Source organism: Lepus europaeus, chromosome 4 (assembly GCF_033115175.1).
Source record: "Lepus europaeus isolate LE1 chromosome 4, mLepTim1.pri, whole genome shotgun sequence".
Lineage (NCBI taxonomy): Eukaryota > Metazoa > Chordata > Mammalia > Lagomorpha > Leporidae > Lepus > Lepus europaeus.
Window position 1 is genome coordinate 100,309,583 of NC_084830.1, and position 22,533 is coordinate 100,332,115.

At 51.6% G+C, this 22,533-nt stretch overlaps 1 protein-coding gene across 3 annotated transcripts in view; it reads right to left on the minus strand.

Moving 5' to 3' along the window:
• Positions 1-22,285, minus strand: part of TBC1D9B (TBC1 domain family member 9B) — a 47,100-nt gene extending 24,815 nt beyond the window's left edge. For 2 of the 3 annotated variants that reach the window (XM_062188573.1, XM_062188570.1), the window contains exons 1-7: positions 22,115-22,285; positions 18,070-18,180; positions 12,967-13,085; positions 5,380-5,608; positions 4,251-4,509; positions 2,741-2,948; positions 1,675-1,887 (exon numbers count right to left, since the gene is read on the minus strand). In XM_062188573.1, the coding sequence (XP_062044557.1) occupies positions 1,675-1,887; positions 2,741-2,948; positions 4,251-4,509; positions 5,380-5,608; positions 12,967-13,085; positions 18,070-18,180; positions 22,115-22,232 (1,257 nt within the window). In that variant the 5' untranslated portion in view covers positions 22,233-22,285. The remainder of the gene's footprint in view (positions 1-1,674; positions 1,888-2,740; positions 2,949-4,250; positions 4,510-5,379; positions 5,609-12,966; positions 13,086-18,069; positions 18,181-22,114) is intronic. The other variant, XM_062188572.1, reaches the window with a different exon arrangement.
• Between the last annotated feature and the right edge of the window lie 248 nt (positions 22,286-22,533).

Below are 22,533 nucleotides of genomic sequence, written 5' to 3' on the forward strand. Positions count from 1 at the left end.
GTGTAGAGTCAGGGTGTCACCATTTTGCAAACCCCAACAAATGGCTAGATCTAGGCAATGCTTGTCCTTGACTGCCAGTGCGGCCTTATAGAAGTGACCAGGTGCTACCGATCCTGTCCCGGTTGCCCCTCTTCCAGGCCAGCTCTCTGCTGTGGCCAGGGAGTGCAGTGGAGGATGGCCCAAGTGTTTGGGCTCTGCACCCCATGGGAGACCAGGATAAGCACCTGGCTCCTGCCATCGGAACAGCGCGGTGCGCCGGCCGCAGCACGCTACCGCGGCGGCCATTAGAGGGTGAACCAACGGCAAAGGAAGACCTTTCTCTCTGTCTCTCTCTCTCTCTCACTGTCCACTCTGCCTGTCAAAAATAAAAAAAAATTAAAAAAAAAAGAGGAAAAAAAAAAAAAAGAAGTGACCAGGTGCTAGAGGTACACCACTCCTCAATTCTGCCTGCAGGTAGGCATCTCACAAAAACCAACAGAGCCTGAATCTGATCGAGGTTCTGGATGTCACCACTCAACTCACATACAGGAGGGAGGGGATGAGGGGATGAGGTACCCGTAGATGCCTACAGGGGGAAGCAGTCAGCAGAAACCAGACCTTGGGAGATACTGCAGCACAAACGGCCCAATTCCTTCAAAGGAAAACCGCAGGTGGAAAAAGGGAGGCACAGCAGAAACCTATGGATCAAAAAGTATGGAAGAGACCTGCCCTCCACTTGTAACATCGCACGGCTTTTGTGCCTCAACACTAATAATCCAACCGCATTTGGGAAAAAGTATTTGATGACTCAGAGGGATGGTTGTTGGTTACGCATGTTGGTATACTAACAGAACCACAGCTCAGTCTTTAAAAGGTGCCTTTCCCTGTAAGAACCTCATTCTGAACGACTGGCGGGGGAAAGGCTGTGTGAACAAACCTGCTTTGGTTTGATCAGGATTTGGTTCTTGAACTCACACAGGACATTAACTTGTAAGTTACTGGTGCCAACTAGGTGGAAACAAACTGCTGTGGTGATTAGAGGTGCGGCCTAGCAAGGCCTTCGGTCACTGAGGGCGTGAGGTGGAAGGCAGCTCTCCTGGGAGCTTGGTGCTAACAGCCCGAGTTCAGCCCAGCTTCTGTCTCTATTTTCTGGTTCTCCCTGCACTCCTGCTCCACCACTGCCACCCTCACCAGCTGCCAAACAAATGGGGCCACTGGATCTTGGAAACAAACCTCCAAAACCATGAGCTAATTAAACCTTTTCCCATTGCAAGGTCAGTTTTGTCGGACTTTTGTTGTAATAACAAAAAAGCTGACTAACTGGAGGTGGCCCAGCCTCTGGTAGTGGCCCTTGCTCTAGATGGAGCAATTCAGGAAGGGTGGAGATGAGGGTGGCTGATGGACAGAGGACTCTCAAGGGAACGGGCCTTGAGGCACACTGGGTCAGAGTGGGGTCTGGGGTATGTGTGGGGTGCAGAAAGGACAGGGGCAATGGCAGGCAGAGGGTGTGCAGGCTGGGCTGGGCTAGGCCAGGCCAGGCCAAGTCCTACCCTGCACACAGGAGTCTCTCCAGCTCTGTCCTCTCAACCTGAGGCCTGCACATCAGAGGCCAGGTTCCAGCAGGGAGGCTGATGGCTGCCCTGGCTCTTTCCTGGTCTCGTCCCCACCCCACCACTCCCAAGAGGCCGCTCTCACCTCGGGAGCTGGGTCCACAACGCTGGCCTTTCTCCCTGCAGTGCTGCTGCCTGGCTGTTTGGATGGCGTTTTCTGGAGGAAGTCAGAGATCCTTTGAACCAAGAAATCACGATCTTTCAGGTTGGCAAACAGGAAAGTCATTTTACTCTTGGTGCTGATGGACAGCGGGCTAGGCAGGACACTGGAGCTGTCAGCTTTTTCAACAATGGTCACCTGAGAAGGCAGAAGTATTCTCTTGGGTATTTGCATCTTGCGCTGTATAGCTGAGTGTGCTTGACTGGACCCATATGCTGACCCTGCCACCATGTGCAGTCTGGGGCACAGTACCTGCACGTCTAAGTCCCACCTTCTCACCTGTCGACAGGGCCTTTGGGAGGACAGTGATATAAACTGTCCTAGTCTGGCCTAGGACTCTGCTCAGCCTAGTTCTGGCCCCCACTGACTTAAGACCCATGACCACTGGCTCCAAAGCAAAACTGGAGCCTTGTCCCTGTGATACCTGTGAAGGTATGGGTGGTAGAGCAGCTTCAGTCTCCTCTGAGAGTGGAGGACACAGGATAGGTTTCTGGTGGGAAGCCCAGCAGAGCCCATGGCCCAGGGAGAGGACACACAGTGAACATGCAGGCTAAGTACGGTTACCGGGGCAAGTGCTGGACAGAGCCTGAGCTGGGGCCACTGGCTGCTTTGTCTTGAAGGCACCTGTGGAGAGCTAGCAGCTGAGCTGAGAGCTGGTCCAGCAAGCAGGAGCTGGGAGGAGCTGGGAATGGGGGTGGGCAGTGGGCACAGCGATTGCTCTGAGGGGGTAATGAGGCTGGTTGGAAAAGGGGGTGAGAAAAGGCTGGAGAAGCAGCACAAAGTGTGGGGACTATGTGTGTGTGTATGTGTGAGGGTTGTGTGTTGTGTTTATGTGAGTGTGTGTGAGGATATATATGTGAATGTGTGGTGTGTGTGTGTGTGCGCATGTGTGAGGGTTGTGTTTATGTGAGTGTGGAGGGGATATATGTGTGAATGTGCGGTGTGCATCAGTGTGTGTGCACGCGCGCGTGTGTGAGCAGAGGCCGCTCACCTCCCTCAGGGGTATTATCAGGTGGCATGCGTCCTCTTCCTTGCTGGCAAAGCAGATGTAGTTGTTGGAGATGAACATCTGGCCGGGGATGTGCAGCTTGTTGAATGGCGTCCACAGGGTGCAGCCTGTGTGGCCGTCCAGCCGCTCATCCCTGGGCAACCGGAATGTGGCCCGGTAGCACTCGTTCTTGGCTCGGGCATCCAGGTCTCTGAGGAAACAAGGCAGGAGCAAAGGGGACAGGAGTCACACCTGCAAAGTGGCCTCAGGGCCTTGGTTTCCACATTGCACATTAAATCCCTGGGGTTCTCCCAATAAGCCGGTTTTGCCCAAGGACTCTACAGTTAATCTAGAATGCAAATTGAAAGGCAGAGAGGAGTGAGTATACAACATGCCCCGGAGGCTGCTTGGAAAGGATGCTGCAGGATAACCCAGGCAGCCTGTGAGGTGTCAGTGGCACTGAGGGGTGGGCAGGGCCCACAGGCCCTGCAGCCTGCCCTGCTCAGACCAAGCATGCCCTGGCCCCAAGGCTGCCTCCTCACATGGAAAAGCCTGGCCCCACCTGAAACCTGGACAAGCTCTTCCAACAGAAAGGCATGGAGCTGAACCTAAACCGTGTGGGGGCACTGCTTAACAGACACACTCCCTCACATGTCTGAGGTTCTGAGCGGTAGTGGCCGAGCACCCAGGCCCTCACCCCTTTGGGGCCCCTGTCCACAGCCTCCAATCTGCCCTGGGCTACAGGTCCCCTAACTATGCCTGATAACTGACAGCCCAGTCCCTTCCATCTGTAGTGACATCCTTACACAACATTCTGGTCCAGAGGCCTGCGCGTCTGCTGGTGCACGCCAGGAAATGTTCCCACGGGAATAAGGTCTCTGAACACACAGGTGAGTCTGGCTGTGGGACTCGGGCCCAGGGAACTGATGAGATACAACCAGCCATGCAGGTTTCTCCTGAGGCTACAACCCAGGAGCTTCTCAAACACAGCTGGCCCCTAGTGCCCATCTCCAACACAGTGGCTGTGACTTTGACTTGCACAGGCCTGACTTGCCCAAAGACCTGGGATGGAGGCTGTGTATCCCTGCAGTCTTCCAGATTCAGCCTCACGGGGGTCTCAGATACAACCTGAGGGTGCCCTGACCGAGGGGTGCCCATCATGACTCCACGGCTTACTAGTAAGGCAAGTAGTGACCTCTCTGTGCCTCGGTGTCTTCGTCTGAGACCTAGGGATAGTAAGAGGACCCTCCCATCACAGAGCTGTCAGCAAGACAGTATGAAGAACCTCCCCTGTGCCAGTGGTCCTTCCAGGAATCGTTACACCTCCTGGAACCCTCTGCCCCGTGTCCTACCACAATGAGTCACTGACCTGGCTTCTTGTTAAGGTGGAAACCTTGTCAGGTCTCCACACCTGGCCACTGGCTGGGTGCTATGCAGGGCCAGTGGATCTGGCGCCGAGTAGGCCCACCCTCACCCACAGCAGGGCCCTTCTGAGCCCCAGAAGGCAACGCACCGCTTCAGAGCAGAGATGTTCCTGTGCGGCCGGATGGGCCTGGGCAGGGCCTTGTCCTCCAGGAAGCCCTCGCTGTCCAGTAGCTGTCGCATGGCCAGGTTGGCCAGCTGCTCCATGAGCTTGAAGGTCTCAGTGATGTTGAGGAACATGGAGAAGAAGAGCTCCTGGTCCCTGGTGTCCACACGGATGCTCTCAGGGAAGAGGAGGGTGGCATTCTTCTCTAGCCGTGTGACATCCACCCACTGCACCACCAGGCTCACTGGACACCCGCCAGGACAGACAAACCACCAATTATGTTTGGGAGAGGCAGGGTTGACTCCCACCCACACCCGAAACCCACCTGGAATGAACCACTCCCTGAGAGACAGGACCACTGGGGTGTCTGGTGTGCTGCCCACCCCCCCACCAACCACACTCAGTGAACATTTGCCCCATGCATGGCTGAAGAGTGATGTGAGCGACTGGGTGGAGGTGAACTAGTGGAGACTGGGCCAGAGCAGCTCAGTGGAGTGGGAGTCTCTGATGCATGAGCAACACGTTGTGGCCAGCACAGAGCAGGACCTGGCTGTCCTGATCTGACAGGTAAGTAGTGAGAGCAGGAGGAGGGAAAGGCGAGATAGTGCTCAGAGGGAGGCAGGCTGGCTAGGCCAGGAAAGCAGACAGCGAAAGCCCTGAGAGCTCTGTCTGGGGGTGATGGTGGCAGCAGAAGGGCTGACTGCATCCTGAGGCCAGGTGCCCTGGCAGGAAGGACCTGTGGCAGGTGATGGCAATGGTACATGCCCAAGATGCTGCACAACTCAGGGCGATGCAAGCCCTTGGATACACTGACCTTAGGGAAAAGAGAGGCTTCACAGAAAGTTACTCTGTGAAGATTCCAACCAGTGGGTATAGACATGGTGAGAGCCCACCAGTGGCAGGTATAGGCTGGCTGAAGTCTAGATGTTCCTGCTGTGAGCTGCTAAGGTGACACCTGGGTTTTGGGGGAGATCCCCTTGGTGGCTGTGTGGGGACAGAATACTGGAGGCCAAGAAGAGGGAGACCCACCAGGAACTCCCTGGGGTGAGGTCAGGGCAGTGAGGGTCTGGGGGAGCCAGGGCCAATGAGGTTGGGTGGCTGGGCCAGCACTTACCTTCCTTCCCCAGCAGGAAGGAGTAGAAGCATAGGTGGTTGACAGTAAGGTAGAGCCAGCCCTGCCGGGGCACGCGACCTTTCCAGTAGCTGCAGGAGTAGTAGTTCACCAGCTTCTCCCCCTCTGGCATCCCAAACTGCTTCCGCATCTTGAGCTCTGCCTCCTTGAATTTCCCAGGGTCCTCATCCCCCTGGGGTTGCAGGTTCTTGTTCTCTTCAGCAATGATACCCTGAGGGAGGAGGAGAGGCAAGGCCGGACAGGTCAAAGGGAGCAGGGGCCTTGGGTCCTGGGGAAGGGAGGGCCAAGAGCACAGGCAGGACCTCCTCTGGGGGGAGGCAGCTGCATGAGTCATGGCTCCTGTCAGTCTGGGCAAGTGCCCGCAATTCTCTGGCTCTAGTCACCACTGGCTCTGTGAGATGAACATTTTACACATTTTTATGGAAAACTGTTGACACATACCCCCACAAAGAAGGCTAAAGATGCAAATACAGGTTGAATATCCCTAACCTGAAGTACTGCAAAATTCTAGGCAGGCATGAGGCCCCAAGTGGCAAGTTCCATACCTGACCTCCTGCGATGGGTCACATTCAAAGCACAGGCACACTAAAAATATGGCAGGGAATTACCCTCGTGCTCTATGTTAAGGTATCTGAGGCTGGCCAATAGGGCTGGGGGTCCATGGGCCCCTTCAGACATTGTTAGAATGTCCTTCGCAAGCAGGCTGCCAGCTGTGGCTGGAAAGTCTGTCTCCAGGCCAACTGGCATCTCCCCCACTAATAGCTTCTTGTGATGCAGGAGTGACTTTATGGCCTTAAATCACATCCTCAGAGTGGGTGCAATCTTTCACTCAGAGCTGTCGGGGGAGGGGGCTGAGCCCCTAAGGAGACAGTCTCCAGGAGACCCCTGCTATCTCCATGAGCCCCAAGCCGATCAACATACATATGTGAAACCCCCGTCCAGTGGGCATCCCCACAGAATGACCCAATGAAAAAAACAATAATGCCTTAGAAACCTGGGACACTTCCTCAAGGCCAGTGTCCCACTTGGGCACTCTGCCTGGTCTCCTCTCAGACCAGATTCTTTCTCTGTCACATGCCAATTGAATAAAAGTTTCAGCCTCTTTGCAAATTGTTTTCTGGCTTTTTATTTCTTTTTTTTTTTTTTTTTGACAGGCAGAGTGGACAGTGAGAGAGAGAGAGACAGAGAGAAAGGTCTTCCTTTGCCGTTGGTTCACCCTCCAATGGCCGCCGCGGTTGGCGCGCTGCGGCCGGCGCACCGCGCTGATCCGATGGCAGGAGCCAGGTGTTTATCCTGGTCTCCCATGGGGTGCAGGACCCAAGCACTTGGGCCATCCTCCACTGCACTCCCTGGCCACAGCAGAGAGCTGGCCTGGAAGAGGGGCAACCGGGACAGGATCGGTGCCCCGACCGGGACTAGAACCCGGTGTGCCAGCGCCGCAAGGCGGAGGATTAGCCTATTTCTATATTAAGCTGAGGAAAAGAACCCAAAAGACTTCCCTCCGGCAACCAAACTCCCCTCTGTGACTGGTAACAGTATCTATGACACATAAATTAACTCTGTTTAAAGTTGGGTCCCGTCCACAAGACATCACAATCAAAAAAATCACCCAATCAAGAACACTTTGGGTCCCAGGCATTTTGATGAGGGATGCCCACCCCATAGCAGAGAAGGGAGTCTCCCTCGGGCCCTCTGTAGCCACCTCCGTAACACACGCCCACTGGTGGAGCAATATGCAAAGATGTGCCTTTCTCTCTCTCCCCTTTCTTTGCCTATATGGGATCCCCCTGTGGCTCTGTCCTGGAGGATTTTGGCATTTGACCTCTGTGTACCATGGGGTTCCTGCTTCTTGCCCTTGCCCCCAGACCAGCAGGCAGGCCCACCTAGGCCAGAGCTTCGTATGTTCACTCAGCTCAAAGTGAACATCACCCTAGAAGCCAGAACCAGCCCCAAACCTCCCAGGATAAAACAGGTCCCTAAAGCACTCATCTCAAACTGTACATGCTGATATTCTAGACACATAATTACTGGATCACTAATGTAATTCAAGGGGCCAGTGCTGGTGGTGGGGCCTGCTGTGTCTGCTGGGCTTCTTGGTGGCAGGGAGGTGCCACGGGCCCAAGGTGAAGTCTGCTCTGATCCCTTCTGTTTCTCAGTGCAATGGTGTGGCCACATCACCTGGAACTCATATGTAAGACACCGAATCCCTCATGTCATCCGTTGATGGGATTTGCAGGTGGGGCTTTGGGGAGGTAATCAGATGAGGTCACGTGATGTTGGTGGCTTTCCAAGAGGAGGAGAGACCCAAGCTGGCACACCTGTGGTCCTGCTGATATGTGACAAGGTGCTAGCTGAGCTGGAGGTCACAAACCACAAGGTCCTACCCATGCAATTCTCTTTCCCAGGATGCCTCATTTTCATCTGAGATCTGGGAAAGGGCAAAATATGTATATTAAGTCCCATGAGGAATTTTATGGCAGTGTTGTAAACTTCCCAAGGGACTACATCACCTCATAAAAGTAGGCACTGGGAGGTGCTTGCTCTCTCTTCCATCTGACAAGAGAAGGTGCCCTCTGGCCTACTCTACGCCCACGTGTGCATATGTCTTTGATTTCTTATCTTCTGAATAAACTTTATCATTTTGTGCACTGTGTATGTGCACAGGGAAGGAAATTTGTGCTTAAAATGCTCTTTAAGTAAAAGACAAGGACCAGGAGTAATAAAATCAGACCCCACTTCTCCCATATCACTGTCACTGGGAAATTCATACCCCCTCAGGACTCTGCAGAGTGTCCGCAACCAGAAGGCCCTCACTGGATGCAGCCCCTTGACCCTGGATCTCTAGAACTATCAGTGGAGAAACCTCTTGGCTTTATAAAGTACTCAGCCTCAGGTACTTTGTTATAGTGAAAAAACATGGACTAATATGGCCATAACAAAACTTCCCACCAGATTACCTCTCTGCTGCCTTATTGATCAGCTTATTGGGAAGATGACTATATGAGCATATCCAGGGAAAGAAACAAAAGAATACGTCACCTGAAAATGTGCCCCTCTGATGTAAGAATTATTCAGGGCTGAGGGCAACCTCAGCAGCAATAAATCCAGGGAAAGTCCCCCCTCCCCCATTCTGCCTAAATGCAGGATATAAATTCCCCTTTACTGGAGGCTTTAGGCTCCTTTCAGCTCAGAAACAGCATCAAAGGCTTCTGGGAGCAGACCTGACTCTGCTCGGTTCCCCCATATGTTCACCTTGCCCCTGGAAGCCTGAAATCAGTGTCCTCTTGTTCAAAGTGACCCAGTGCTGTATTTTCATAAGAGCTGAGCCTCTCCTGAGTACAGTCAAGATGCCAGGGCCTAGTGCCCAGCTGCTGAGGGGACTAAGTGGGAAAAAACCCCAAATGGGTCAACAATGAGCTTGCTTAATTGAGATGGCTGGACTGTGTTCTTGTCTTTGTGTGGGAGGGAGTTCAGGAAGGAGGCCTGGTGAGGTGTGGCAACTGTTGGAGTCTAGTTTACATTTAGGCTTTAATTTCTAAGGAAATGGAGTCCAGTTCTTCCCACCGTTGAGAGAGAGAGAGAGAGAGAGCGAGAGCGAGAGCGAGCCTAGTTTACATTTAGGCTTTAATTTCCAAGGAAATGGAATCCAGTTCTTCCCACCGTTTCTCCTTACTCTCCTCCTTCTTCTCCTGGACAAAGGATTTGCTGAGTGTGAATTAGGTAAAATTCCTCCCAAGGTTTTAATAAAACCAGGGTTATCAGACTAGTGCTGAACAGAAGCGATTGCTCTAGGGTGCCTTCCTCGGTGGGGTAGGCTGGGGTATGGGCAGGACTTCATAGTCCTGGGCTGCTTCCGATGCTGTTAACATTCCTCTGTGAAGGAATTTTATTTCCCTTAGGCCCCTGGCGCACACACTGGCTGATTTCTAATATCCCATCCAGCAGTCTCAACTACATAACCACAGAAGGCTTGTTACACATTCCCCCTCACGCCAGTCTTGAAAACAAAGGGATTTTGCTAGGACCACAGTGTAACCACCCCATCCCCATCCTAGCTGCCTAGAACACCTCAACTGCCCCTCCCCATTGTCCCCCTCCCCTTGCTTTAGGTGTGGCATCTTGTTTAGGTTGTGCTTCCCGAGTTGCACAACCAATAAGGAACTGGGGGAAGGGAACTGTGTATGACAGGAATAAAAGGAGCAGAATTTCTGAGTGCAACCCCTGCTTTCACCTGCTGGTCACTGCTCTCAAGACTGGCTATCAAAAAATGCCTTGCTTTCTGCTTCCTTCATTCTTCTAAGTCCATCTTTTGGTGGGTAGGTGGTCTCAGGTGGGCTTATTTCCCACACTTTGACCTGCCATTTAAGTTTACTGTTACTTTGCTAAGGTGCTACATCAAGCCAAGCTCTAACCAAACCCTTGAGCTACTCCTCCCTGTGTGTGTGAGATATACCTGTCAATAAATGTTTGCCTGAGGGCTGGCGCTGTGGTTTAGTGGGTTATGCTGCCACCTGTGATGCCAGCATCCCATATGGGTGCTGGTTTGTGTCCTGGCTGCTCCACTTCTGATTCAGCTCCCTGCTAATGTACCTGGGAAAACAGCAGAAGATGGACCAACTATTTGGGCCCTTGCCACCCATGTGGGAGACCCGGATGAACTTCCTGGCCCAACCCTGGACATTGTGGCCATATTATATGTGACACAGTGGATGGAAGCTCTCTCTCTGTCTGTAGTTTTTTTTTTGTTTGTTTGTTTTTTGTTTTTTGTTGTTGTTTTTTGGACAGGCAGAGTGGATAGTGAGAGAGAGAGATGAGAGACAGAGAGAAAGGTCTTCCTTTTTGCCGTTGGTTCACCCTCCAATGGCCGCTGCGGCTGGTGCATCTCACTGATCCGAAGCCAGGAGCCAGGTGCTTTTCCTGGTCTCCCATGCGGGTGCAGGGCCCAAGGACTTGGGCCATCCTCCACTGCCTTCCCGGGCCATAGCAGAGAGCTGGCCTGGAAGAGGGGCAACCGGGATAGAATCTGGCGCCCCAACTGGGACTAAAACCCGGTGTGCTGGTGCCGCAAGGCAGAGGATTAGCCTGTTAAGCCACGGCGTCAGTTTCTCTGTAGCTTTTACTTTCAAATAAATAAATAAATCTAAATAAAATAAAATTTTAAAAATCTGCTTGTTTTCCCCTTGCTAATTACCTTCTGTTACATAGCCCTAACCACAAACCTAACAAGGTAGAAGGAAAAATGGTTTTCCATCCTTCCCACCAGCACCAGTAGCTGTGATCTAAACCTCTCTCTCTCTCTCTTTTTAAAAATTTATGTATTTACTTGAAAGGCAGAGTTACAGAGAGGCAGAGGTAGAGAGAGAGAGGTCTTTCATCTGCTGGTTCACTCCCCAAATGGCTGCAACGACCAGAGCTGAGCAGATCTGAACTCAGGAGCCAGGAGCTTCTTCCGGATCTGCACGTGGGTGCAGGGGCCCAAGGATCTGGGCCATCTTCTACTGCTTTCCCAGGCCATAGCAGAGAGCTAGATCAGAAGTGGAGCAGCTGAGTCTCGAACCAGTGCCCATATTGGGTGCTAGCACAGCAGGCAGCACTTTAACTGCTACGCCACAGTGCTAGCCCCTTAACCTCTCTCTTAAGCTACCTCTCTATATAACTCTGTTTTTCGAATAAATATTTTTTTTAAAGATTTATTAATTTATTTGAAAGGCAGAGTTACAGAGAGGCAGAGGTAGAGAGAGAGAGGTCTTTCATCTGCTGGTTCACTCCCCAGATGGCTGCAATGGTTGGAGCTGCGTCAATCCGAAGCCAGAGCCAGGAGCTTCTTCCAGGTCTCCCATGCGGGTGCAGGGGCCCAAGGACCTGGGCCATCTTCTACTGCTTTCCCAGGCCATAACAGAGAGCTGGAACAGAAGTGGAGCAGCCAGGACTCGAACCAGCACCCATATGAGATGCCAGAACTGTGGGTGTTGGCTTAACCTACTATGCCATAGCACCAGCCCATCTGTCACTCTTTCAAATAAATAAGCAAATCTTAAAAAGAAAATCTGTATCTTTGGATTCCATTTTCCATGAGCTTTTTGAAACCCCCAGCATAGGAGGCATATAGCACACACCACCATTCTGCTATTGCCCAACTTGTTCCCTGCAGGGAGGGAAGGCTCCACATTCCCTGCCTCCACACTTTGTCTATTTTCCTGGGGCTAGAAGGCAACACAGGGCCTGCCTTGAACCCCAAAAGCACAGAGAAGAGCTGAGGAGCTTGGTACCATCTGCCTAGGCCTGTGGAGTTCTGGGGGTAATGCACTCACAGGCCTGCTAACAGCAACTGGACTGTCAGAGCCCTCCTAGCAGAGCAACTTAAAACAACAGTTTAACAGAAAGAAAAAGACATACACATCCCCTAAGACAAATGTTCACTATAGTGGTAATTGTCTCCCAAAGAGGAAACAACCTAGATACCACTATGAGGTTAGTTTTCATGCATTGCTACAATGTTCCTAATCATTATTTTGATGGCTACAGAACATTCCATAAAGTATAACCACCTATGACTTAACAAGTCCCCTGGAATATAAAGCATTTAGCACAGTAACCATACAGCATTAAACAATGCCAGTGAGTATTGGCACTGTCACTGCACAATTCCTCTGTCTCCTGTGGCTGGGAGGCAGTTTCTGTGGGCTTGCACACACAGAGTTGTGGGGAGCAGTTTGATACATGTGTCATAAACCAGGTCACCGCAGGGGAAACTCCAAGGAGTAGGACTGGTGGATAAACTGCATGTACCCTTCTAAAACATGTTGGTTTTATAATAAAAATATACTTCAAATAGTCTATCATTTTTAGTCTCCTCCTCCATTAGCCAAGGAACTGGCATATACACAGGGTCTTCAAAAGGTTCATGGAAAACAAACGTTGTGGAAAACTATGCATGGTTCTAAATCTTTTTTTGGCACCAAAATCAACTTAAACTCCATTTTCCATGACATTTCATGCATATCTGTCTCTTGAGGCACTTGGCAAGGAACTCCACGCTGAGCTTCGGGTGCCAGGGACCAACCAGGGTAAGTGGGGCTTTCAGGAGCAATGAACTCAATCTCCCCTTTCAACACTTCAGGCTGCACTTCTGAAAAATAGGGGTGACACACTATGCTGTGTAAAAGTGGAAGAAGACAATACACAGCCAGCCCCTGGCATCAGTGGAAGACTGGTTCAAGGCCCCCACTGTGGATACCAAAATCTACCAATGCACCAACCTCTTGTATAAAACGGTGCAATATTTTCAAAGAACCTGCACATATCCTGTGTGCTTTAAGTCTATCTACAATCTATAACACAATGTAAATCTACATAAATAGTTGTCACACTGCATTATTTAGGGAATAATGACAAGAAAGAAAACTTTGTATGTGTTTGGTATAGATGCAATCTTTTTCCTGTATATTTTCAATCGATGGTTGGTTCAACCTGTGGATGTGAAACCCATGGACATGGAGGGCCGACTGTGTGTGAATGCTGCCAGCCAGAGAAGTGGAGTGAGAGCTGCTAGTAGAATGCAAAGCTTACGTGTATCTTGCCCTTGACAAAGGTGGTGATATCCTCCTCATTGTCAAAGATGGACAGTGTCTGGAGCAAGTTATTTTCCAGCCATTCCCAGTGTTTTGTGATTTCTTTGCGGGAAGAACCTAGAAGGAGTTTGAAGTAAAGAAAAGAAAAATTGTCAAATTGCCATGCCAGAAACATAAATTCAACCAGAGATTAAAATGCAAGTGCTAGGGCAAGCACTCGGTGTAGCAGTTAAGATGCTGCTTCATGCCTGCCTCCCATTCCAGGGTGCATGGGTTCAAGTCCCACCTCCACTCTGATTCCAGCCTCCTGTGTCCTGATAGGCAGCAGTTGAATGCTCAGTAATTAGGTCACTGTCACCCACTTGGGAGACCAAGATGGAGTTCCAGCCTCCTGGCTTCCATCTGGCATAACCCCTACTATGTTGGACATTTGTGAACCAGTGGATGCAAGAGCTCTCTCTATCTATCTGTTTCTGTCTCTCTGCCTATCAAATAAAAAATAAACAAAAATTTAAAAAAAGATTTGTTAAGAATAAAATAAAAAGTAAGACCTAATTTGCTACAATCAAGTGATGACAATCTTGAAGCTGTTTATTCTTTTCTTTCTAAAGCTTTCTGGTATGTAACTACAGTAATGAATGATTCTGGTAAAAAAAAAAAAAAAAGAATAGAATTCAGGCAGAGTCACAGATTGTCACATGGGACAGATGGACCCCACACCTCCCTGAGGCCAGGTGCCAGAGTCACGGCCAGGCTCCTCCGTGTCTCCCCAGGACCATCGCTGCATGTGCAACTTGGCTAACAAGTAAGGGTTGCTCTTTAAGCTGAAAGAATTTGACATAGTTTGACATGCATGTGACTAATCAGAAAGATAGTGTGACTCCAGCTTTCTCATGAGAAGTTCAGGTGTCCCCAGGTGCTGGCTACAGCTTCCGACAGCACACCAGGCCTCGCTGGGCGGGCAAGCAGCCGCCATCCTTCTCTTCAGCTTTACCAGCTGGCCCTGTCCCTTGGCCTACAAGTGACCTCTGACCCTCTGCAGGGAGGGGCCCTGGAGGACACAGCAGGCCCAGGGGAAATGGAATGACAAGAACAGACAGCACGATGCCACTCTCCAAGGAACTGTTAACTCCTATAGAGGAACAGGGGAAAGGGACCTTGGGGGAAAAGCCAGAGGGTGAGAGTTCTCTGCCTGGCCTGCCTCCCCTTGCAACCAGCACCCTGCTGTGTGCCTGGAGTAGCAGTCATACTCAAGAGCTGCTTTCTGACTAACGAACACAAGGATGAGAGGAGTGAACGGCTTGCATCCTTCTCAGCTGTCCCGGGGTGGGACAGCCTATGGAACCCCTGGGAGGCCAAGTTAATCACGGGCCCGCAGCATGGCCCATGCACTTGGTGTGTGGTGAGCCTTAGCCAGGAAGAGAGTGCAGTGTGACTGTGAATCAGACTTTTTGTCTGGGGTGCCTGATGCTAGCCAACCCTCCCTTCCCTTCCTGACAACCCTCTTCTACCCACTCAAGACTCCGCAGAACCCTTGCTGGCCAGGCCTGGTAGGTCCCTGCCACTCTTTCAGCCCACAGCCCTGCTTCTTCTGTCACAGGCCAGTTGGTCTCTGTTAGGGTTCATTTGTTTATAGCTGTTTAATCTGCTTACCAGACTAACAAGGAAAGATCCTATCCATGGGCCTGGGAGGATGCCTACGTGAAAATGATCACCCCGGAATTACATAACACAGTCACAGCAGGCTGCCACATTCACCCCAAAATCCCTGACACTGTCCACACGCCACCTTGCTATCTCCCCAGTTTTCTTCACATTTCTGTTACGGTTTCCTTTGCTTGGAGTACAAAGGCCAAGGTCTGACTGATAGGGAAGGGATCTTCGTGTGTGTCTCTCTGCCTTTTTGTCAAGAACCCGCCCTTCAATATGGAAGTTAAGCTTACACCTGTTGCATCTCTACTGAATCATTTTCTTCTACCCACACATTCCTGGCACCTAAAACAGAAGAGCGCTTCTCCATGCTGCCTGCGTGGATATCTTCACTTTAATTCTGAGTGTTTACATATGTGCATTTAAAATGATTAGGGGGCTGGTGCTGTGGCTCAGTAGGTTAATCCTCCGCCTTCAGTGCTGGTATCCCATATGGGTGCCAGTTCTAGTCCCAGCTGCTCCTCTTCCAATCCTACTTTCTGCTATGGCCTGGGAAAATAGTAGAAGATGGCCCAAGTCCTTGGGCCCCTGCACCCGCATGGGAGGCCTGAAAGAAGCTCCTGGCACCTGACTTCGGATCGGCGCAGCTCCAGCTGTTAAGGCCATTTGGGGAGTGAACCAGTGGATGAAAGACCTTTCTCTCTGTCTCTCCCTCTCACTGTAACTCTCTCTCTCAAATAAATAACTAAAATCTTAAAAAAAAAAAGATTAGTTAAAAGTAACTCACCCTTCCTTTAATACAAAGGATGAACAAACTATACCATCTCTTAGATTATTAAGTGCTACTTCTGTTTTCAGAATTTGCCATGGATTATCTTATTTCATTCTCAGAACATGTGGGAGACAGAGAAGATTATTTTTATTTTACAGGGTGAAGCTAGGGCACAAAGAGGTTAAGAAAGTTGCCCAAGGTCACACGGTTGGGAGGTGGCCAAATCAGAGCCTCCCCCTAGGCTGCCTGGCTGCAGAGCATACCCTCTGGGGCTACTGGTCTAATGGGAGACACTTTAGATGGGAAGGGAAGGGACAGGAGTCTGGCGAAGCTGGGAAGGGTTTCCTAGGCAGTGACATCAGGAAGGTCCTCAGCAGAGTAGGAGGGAAGGTTAGACAGATGGAGACCCAGAGCAGTGGCCAGGAGGGTATGACCTGGAGCTTCAGGTCTTGTTAAGTGTGCAGTCTGGCGGAGGGCCAGGCATTCAGCTGGGAGGAGGAGTCCAAAAATAGAGGCAGGCAGGCCCTGCAAGGCCTTGAATGCCAGGCTCAGGGGTCAGGATGCCCTAGTCAGGTGCTATTTGGTTTTGGTGAGCTGTTTCTGGGGCTCAGCCAGGCTGGTGGGTGCAGAAGGGACAGGCAGAGGCCAGGGCAGGGCTGTGGGACTGGGGGGGGTTGTGGCATGAGGTTAAGGACTGGGCTGTAGAGTGTGGCAGGGCCTTTCCCCAGCACCAGCTCCGCCATCACCAAAGGGACTCCTGCTCTACACCAAACAGATTCTCACTCTGCACTACAAGCCCCCTTTCCCCAGGGTCCATTTTAAAGTAATTCACCTCTGTGTTGCCCGGTCACATATCAGCCTCCCTGGACCCAGCTCAGAGGGAAGCCCTTCTCTCCTGTGGCAAGTCCCCGCTTCAGCTCTGGACCCAGAGATGTGGGATCCTATGGGCTTCCCGGCTTGGCTTTAGGTAGCTCACCGTTCTAACCCTTAAGTCCTGCAGTTTCGATTCTGTGAATATTTCCATGACATATTTTGAAGTTACCGTAAGTGGTTATCTTTATTGCTCAATGTAAGTCTCTACAGGTGTCCTGGCACATAGGGGGCTAAGTTCAGACAATCACAGAGGGAGAAAGGAGAGTGCTGTTCAGGGTGTGTGGGGAGGAAGGCAGCAGTACCCAGTAAGTGGAGGCCGTCCCCCAGTCGCGCCTGCTCTGTGCTTTATTCCCTTGTCTCCCCTCCTGAACTGGGGGTCCTGCTGTGTGCGCTGAGAACTTTGGAGCCTCATCACTCTGGAAGACAGGACCTCCGTGGCTTCAGGACCGCAGGGCTTCTGGCCTGGAGAGGCCTCTGCCGTGGCCAGAGCACATGATCTGTCTGAGCTGCAGCTGTGTGACTTCCGGCAGGTTACTCAGCCCCTCCAGGGCATGGTTTCCTGCTCTTCAAGACAAAGCAAAGCAAAGTCCCAGCGTGTCCTGGAGTTGCAGGAGGCTCAGAGAAGTGCCCGGAACACAGCGAGTGCTGTCTGAGCACCATTTTATCAGAGCAACTTCCGCCTGGCCTGTGCCCCCGCAAGGGAACTTCTCCCTGACTCTCAGGAAGGGTGGGTGCCCTTCCTCCCAGGAGGGCAGCCACAGCACATGCTTGCTATTCACAAGTCTTATTCCAGAAAGCCCCTTGAACTCTGAATCACAGAATGCTGAGCCAGTGCCCCATGGGAAACAGAGGGTTAGCTTGCCTGAGCCTCTTATCACAGTACATGACTGTTTTACTGTTTCTGTTTAACATACAATGCTGGTTATTAGCAACACACTCTTGGTCAACATGCCATGAGAGTCCTTCAGAAGGCTTATGGGAAAGGTGTACCACAAAAAACAAACAAACAAACAAACAAAAAAAAAACTATGCACATATTTCATTTTTTTTTTGTTATCAGCTTATCTTTTAGTTCCATTAATACCCAAGCTTTCTTAGAACCCTGAGATAACTCATGCCTGGAAGAAGCTCATCTGACACACATCTCCTCTGCGAGGCACATCATAGCCTTTCTACTCTCAGTAATAGCGGGCAGCACTTCAGCACCATGTTTGGGGCCCGTTTTCAACACTGAAATCAACATAGAGCACAAAAATGTGAAAACCGTGGTGGTGCTAAACAGTGTGGTACCAAATGGACTGAAAAGTCTACTCATTCACCGTGCATGGCAGGAACAAGAGGGTGAGAGCCACCCTGTCTACCTCTGCACATCAGACAGCTCCATTTTCTCACTGCTTTGCACACACACACACACACACATACAAATATCTCTAAATGAACATGAAAGCACCCAGAAGTATTGATTTGGAGTTATAAATAAAATTTTAGGGAGTAAGCAAACTTGAAAATACAGAATCCTCCACCGATGAGGCCCAATTATATCTGCCCCAGCAAAGGCAGCTATGAAAATGTGGTCACTGGTTCCTCTGGAGCCTGTGCCGTCAGCAGCACTGGGGGCTTTGTGGGGGTGTCCTGTGAACAGTGGAGCTGCCTTCCTGAGCTTTGGGCTGTGCTGAGTGAATGAGGGGAAGCTTGGGGTTCTCAGAGGGCAGCCTTTCCAGGAATGTGGGCTAGGTCTCCTCCCTCCAGGGGCCATCTTTTCCAGTGGGGCCATGCATAGCACCCCTCATGACTCAGGGCACCTACCGCATGCCACGGTCCAGTAGATCTGCGAATCCTGGGTCTGGTGCAGGATGCGGTAGGGGGCCACGCGGGCACTGGAGTCCAGCACCACATCCAGGGTACCCACGAGAAGACCTGGGAGCAGGGCAGAGAGAAGTGGAGAATGAGCAGAGGGCCACACTGAGAGGATGCTGGGCACGGAGGAGGCACTGATGATGATGGCACTGTCTGAAGGTCCCGGCTCAGGGAGGGAGCCAACCTGCATCACCCCCGTATCACAGGGCTTCTTTTCCTCGAAGACCCTTGGCCAGCATCCAGTCCCTATCTAAAAGTCCTCTCTTCCTTCTTCCCAGAAGTATCTCAGAACTACCTCAAAGTAGGGAGCAGATGTGGGTTTTATGGGGCCCAAGCTTAAACAATTTTGGGAGGCCCTCTTTAAGAAAAACACACAAGGGGGCTGGTGCTGTGGAGCAGTAGGCTAGGCCTCCGCCTGTGGCATCTGCATCCGGTGGTTAGTGTCCTGGCTGCTGCTCTTCCAATCCAGCACTCTGCCACGGCATGGGAAAGCAGTGGAGGATGACCCAAGTACTTGGGCCCCTGCACTTGCGTGGGAGACATGGAAGAAGCTGCTGGCTCCTGGTGTCGGATCAGCTTAGTTCCAGCTGTTGCAGCCATTTAGGGAGTGAATCCCAAATGTGATGGATAGAAGACCTTTCTCTCTCTCTCTCCCTTTCTCTGTTTGCAACTCTACTTCTCAAATAAATAAATAAAGTCTTAAAACACATATATACACACAAATACGCCTTAGAAAGTACACCTAAGAGTAATGAAGTGAAAAATTTTTAAGATGCCACAAATAATCACAAAACCCAGAAAAATGTCATAATGTTTTGTTAACTGCCAGATATTTTCTCCGTCGTCGTTTCTGGCTGTGCACTCTGCTTATCCGCGGAATGATGGTTTTGCAACACTGTGTTCCTAGCAAAACCAGGAAGATGACTATGCTGCGGGGTCATGCATTTCATTACTGAAAGTTTAAGGAAGTTTCTTCGTCCAGCTTCAAAAGTCAGGACCAGAAAGGTCAGGGGCACTTTTAGAGTTGGCAGATTTGAGAGTATATTGATCTGATTTTTTTATCTCTGGGCTGAAGGAAGCTTTGGATTCTCCTTATCGTAGATCTCCTCGGGCCTGATGACACGCACACCTAGTTCACTGCAGTGAACAGCCGCTTTCATTGGTGTCACTATTTCCTGACAAATCAGCCAGAAATATATTATCTTTCACCACTTTCTCTCTGGTTCACTCCTGAATGGTCAAGCAAGCTAAAAACCCATTTATTGTTTTTATTTGGAATTTCTTCCTTTTAATGAAGCACTGCTTTTGGTAGGAACTAAACATATTGTTACCATGTTCCTGTTGATGATGAACAATTGTTGATTTTCAGTCAACTTTAACACTCGTTTCATAGTCCATTTTTTAAAAAGATTTACTTATTTATTTTGAACATCAGAGTTACACAGAGACAGAGAGACAGAAAGACCTTTTATCCACTGGTCCACTCTCCAGATGATTGCAATGGCCAGGACTGGGCCAAGATAATGCCAGAAGTCAGGAGCTTTATCCATGTCTCCCACATGGGTGGCAGAGGCCCAAATACTTGGACCATCTTCTGCTGCTTTCCCCAGGCCATTATCAGGGAAGTGGATTGGAAGTGGATTGGAAGTGGAGTAGCCAGAACTCCAACCGGTGCCTATATGGGATGCTGGCACTGCAGGCATATGCCTTACCCACTATGCCTCAATGCCGGTCCCATAGTCCATTAGCTTTTAATCTGTTTTTCTTCTCTATGCTTTAGTAAATATAATGAATGATTCCAAAAGGTCTTCTTCACAAACATCCAAATCACAAATTTGTAATTTCTTAAATGTTTTACTAAAATGACTTTAAATAAACCTTATCTTAGCCTTAAAAATTTTTTTTTCTTGACAGGCAGAGTGGACAGTGAGAGAGAGAGACAGAGAGAAAGGTCTTTCTTTTTTTCTGTTGGTTCACCCTCCAATGGCCACTGTGGCTGGCGCACCGCGCTGATCCAAAGCCAGGAGCCAGGTGCTTTTCCTGGTCTCCCATGTGGGTGCAGGGCCCAAGGACTTGGGCCATCCTCCACTGCACTCCCAGGCCACAGCAGAGAGCTGGACTGGAAGAGGAGCAACCAGGACAGAATCCGGCACCCCAACTGGGACTAGAACCCAGTGTGCCGGATTAGCCTATTGAGCTGCAGCCAGTCTCTAAATTGTTAACATAATCATGCTGTGAGACTTGAATGCTTTTTTTATTTTAATTTTTAAGATTTATTTTACTTATTTGAAAGGAAGAGTTACAGAGAGACAAGGAGAGAGAAAGATATGTTTTCCATCTACTGGTTCATTCCTCAAATGGCCACAATGGCCAGGGCTGGGCCAGGCCAAAGCCAGGAGCCAGGATTTTAATCTGGGTTGCCCACATGGGTGCAGGGGCCCAAGGACCCGGGACATCTTCTGCTGGAATCCCAGGAGTATTAGCAGGGAGCTGGATTGGAAGTGGAGCAGCTGAGACTCAAATGGGCACCCATATGAAATGCGGCACTGCAGGCTGTGGCTTTACCCGTTACGCCACAGCACCAGCCCCAACCTGAAAGCTTTCAAATAGGCCAACTATCTCATCACACTGACTCTAATGAAAAGTTCACGTGAGCACATCAAAAACAATGGCTTGAAGAAAATCACATCACTGCCGGTTTGACAGTGCCTGGGAGGTCACGATGTCCGTGACGGCACAAGTCCGTGGCAGAGGCTACAGAAAGATGCATTCAACCTTGGTAGGTGGCAGGGGTTCAAGGAGTAGTTCCCTGGAGTTGTATCTGGCTCCAAGGGAGACTCCAGAGCATGAACTTCTCGGGATGCCAATCTTGGGGAGACATGGAGCAGGGAGGCAGAAAGGAGGTCTTCTTGGTTCCCATCAACTGCGATGACCTACATAAACGTGACCTAGGGCTAGAAGCACACCAGCCAGATCTGATGCTGGTGCGCTGGTGTTAACAGAAGGAACCGGACATCCTGGACATCAGGCACCTTGCTTTCCTCAATGAGCTCAGTAGCTTCTGAGGCTGACCACTGGATCTCCAAAGGGGCCGCTGTCTAACCCCCACTGCGCAGCTCAGTCCAGGAGAGTTCCAGCACGGACTCGCCCAATCTCTGAGGCCCTCTGGGAGAGTGCCAGAAGCATTGAAGGGAACATTGGGTTTTCTTGGAAATGGTACAGTCTCTTCTCCATTAAGAGGTGTGGCCCAAGACAGGTTGGTGGCAGAAGTCACCCGTGGGAAGCCTTTGCATCTGGCAAGATTAGATCAGCTGTGACACTGAAAATCAGGATGTTCCACAGAAAAGTCTATCGAAAAACTGGAAGATGTGGCAGCCCTGAGCCAGCATTCCTGTAGGCTAACAATTGGCACCCAGAGGAGCCCACGCCCTGGTGTTCCCCTCAGGCCTGACATGGCTCTGCTCCTGGGGTGCCCAGGCCCTGCAGCTTGAGGGGCCTTGGGTCCACCTGCGGAGGGGGTGTGAGGTGGGTTCCGCCCGGTTGTCACACAATCCAGCTATGTGTCCAGGCTCCTCCCTTGTGAGTGACGGGGCCCAAGCACCCTCTCCTGGTCAACAGCTCCAGGCTGCATGAAACAGGGAAGGGGTCCTGGGGCCTGCGCCAGCTCCCGACCTCTTCAGAGGGCTGACAATGAAGAAGGGACAAAGACCTGTGCTTGTGTCACTCAGCGCCTCAGAGGCACTTAGGGAAACTGAGGCGGAGGAAGGGCACCGGGAGAAGCGGCTTCCAGCTGTGGAGTCCACTCCGGGAAGCTGCACAGGCTCAGCGGCGGCCCCCGGAGGCCGTGGCGGGTCCTCAGCCCGGCGCCGCCTCCCGCCCGGTCGTCCTCGGCCGTGCCCGCTAGGCCGCCCGCGCCCCCTCTTCGCCCCGCGTCGCTCCCGGTCGTCACCCGCGTCTCCCCGGCCCCGCAGGCCCGGCCGCCCGCGCCGCTCACCCGTGAGGCCGCCGCCCTTGCCGTGGCCCCGGCGCCGCTGCAGCACGAAGAAGGGGTTGGCCCGCTCCGTCACCCACAGCGCGTTGGCCACCAGCACTTCCTCGGGGCCCAGCCACATCGCGGCGCCGCTCGCTCCGGGCCGAGGCCCGCGAGGCGGAAGCGTCCGCCACAGCCGCCGCCGCCGCCGCCGCCTCCGGAGCCGAGCGAACGGGCGGGCGGGGCCGGGCGGCGCCCCCTGGCGGGCGCCGGAGCTGACCGAACGCGGCCCGGGCGGCCGGCGCGCGCAGCCTCTCCCCGCCCCTCCGCGTCTCTGAGGCGCGGTCCAGCGCCGGCCACGGGCCGCTGCCCGGAACGGCTGTCCCTAGACCAGGGGAGCCGGTTGTGCAGACAGCCGGGCCTATGAGAGTTTGAGGAGAAAT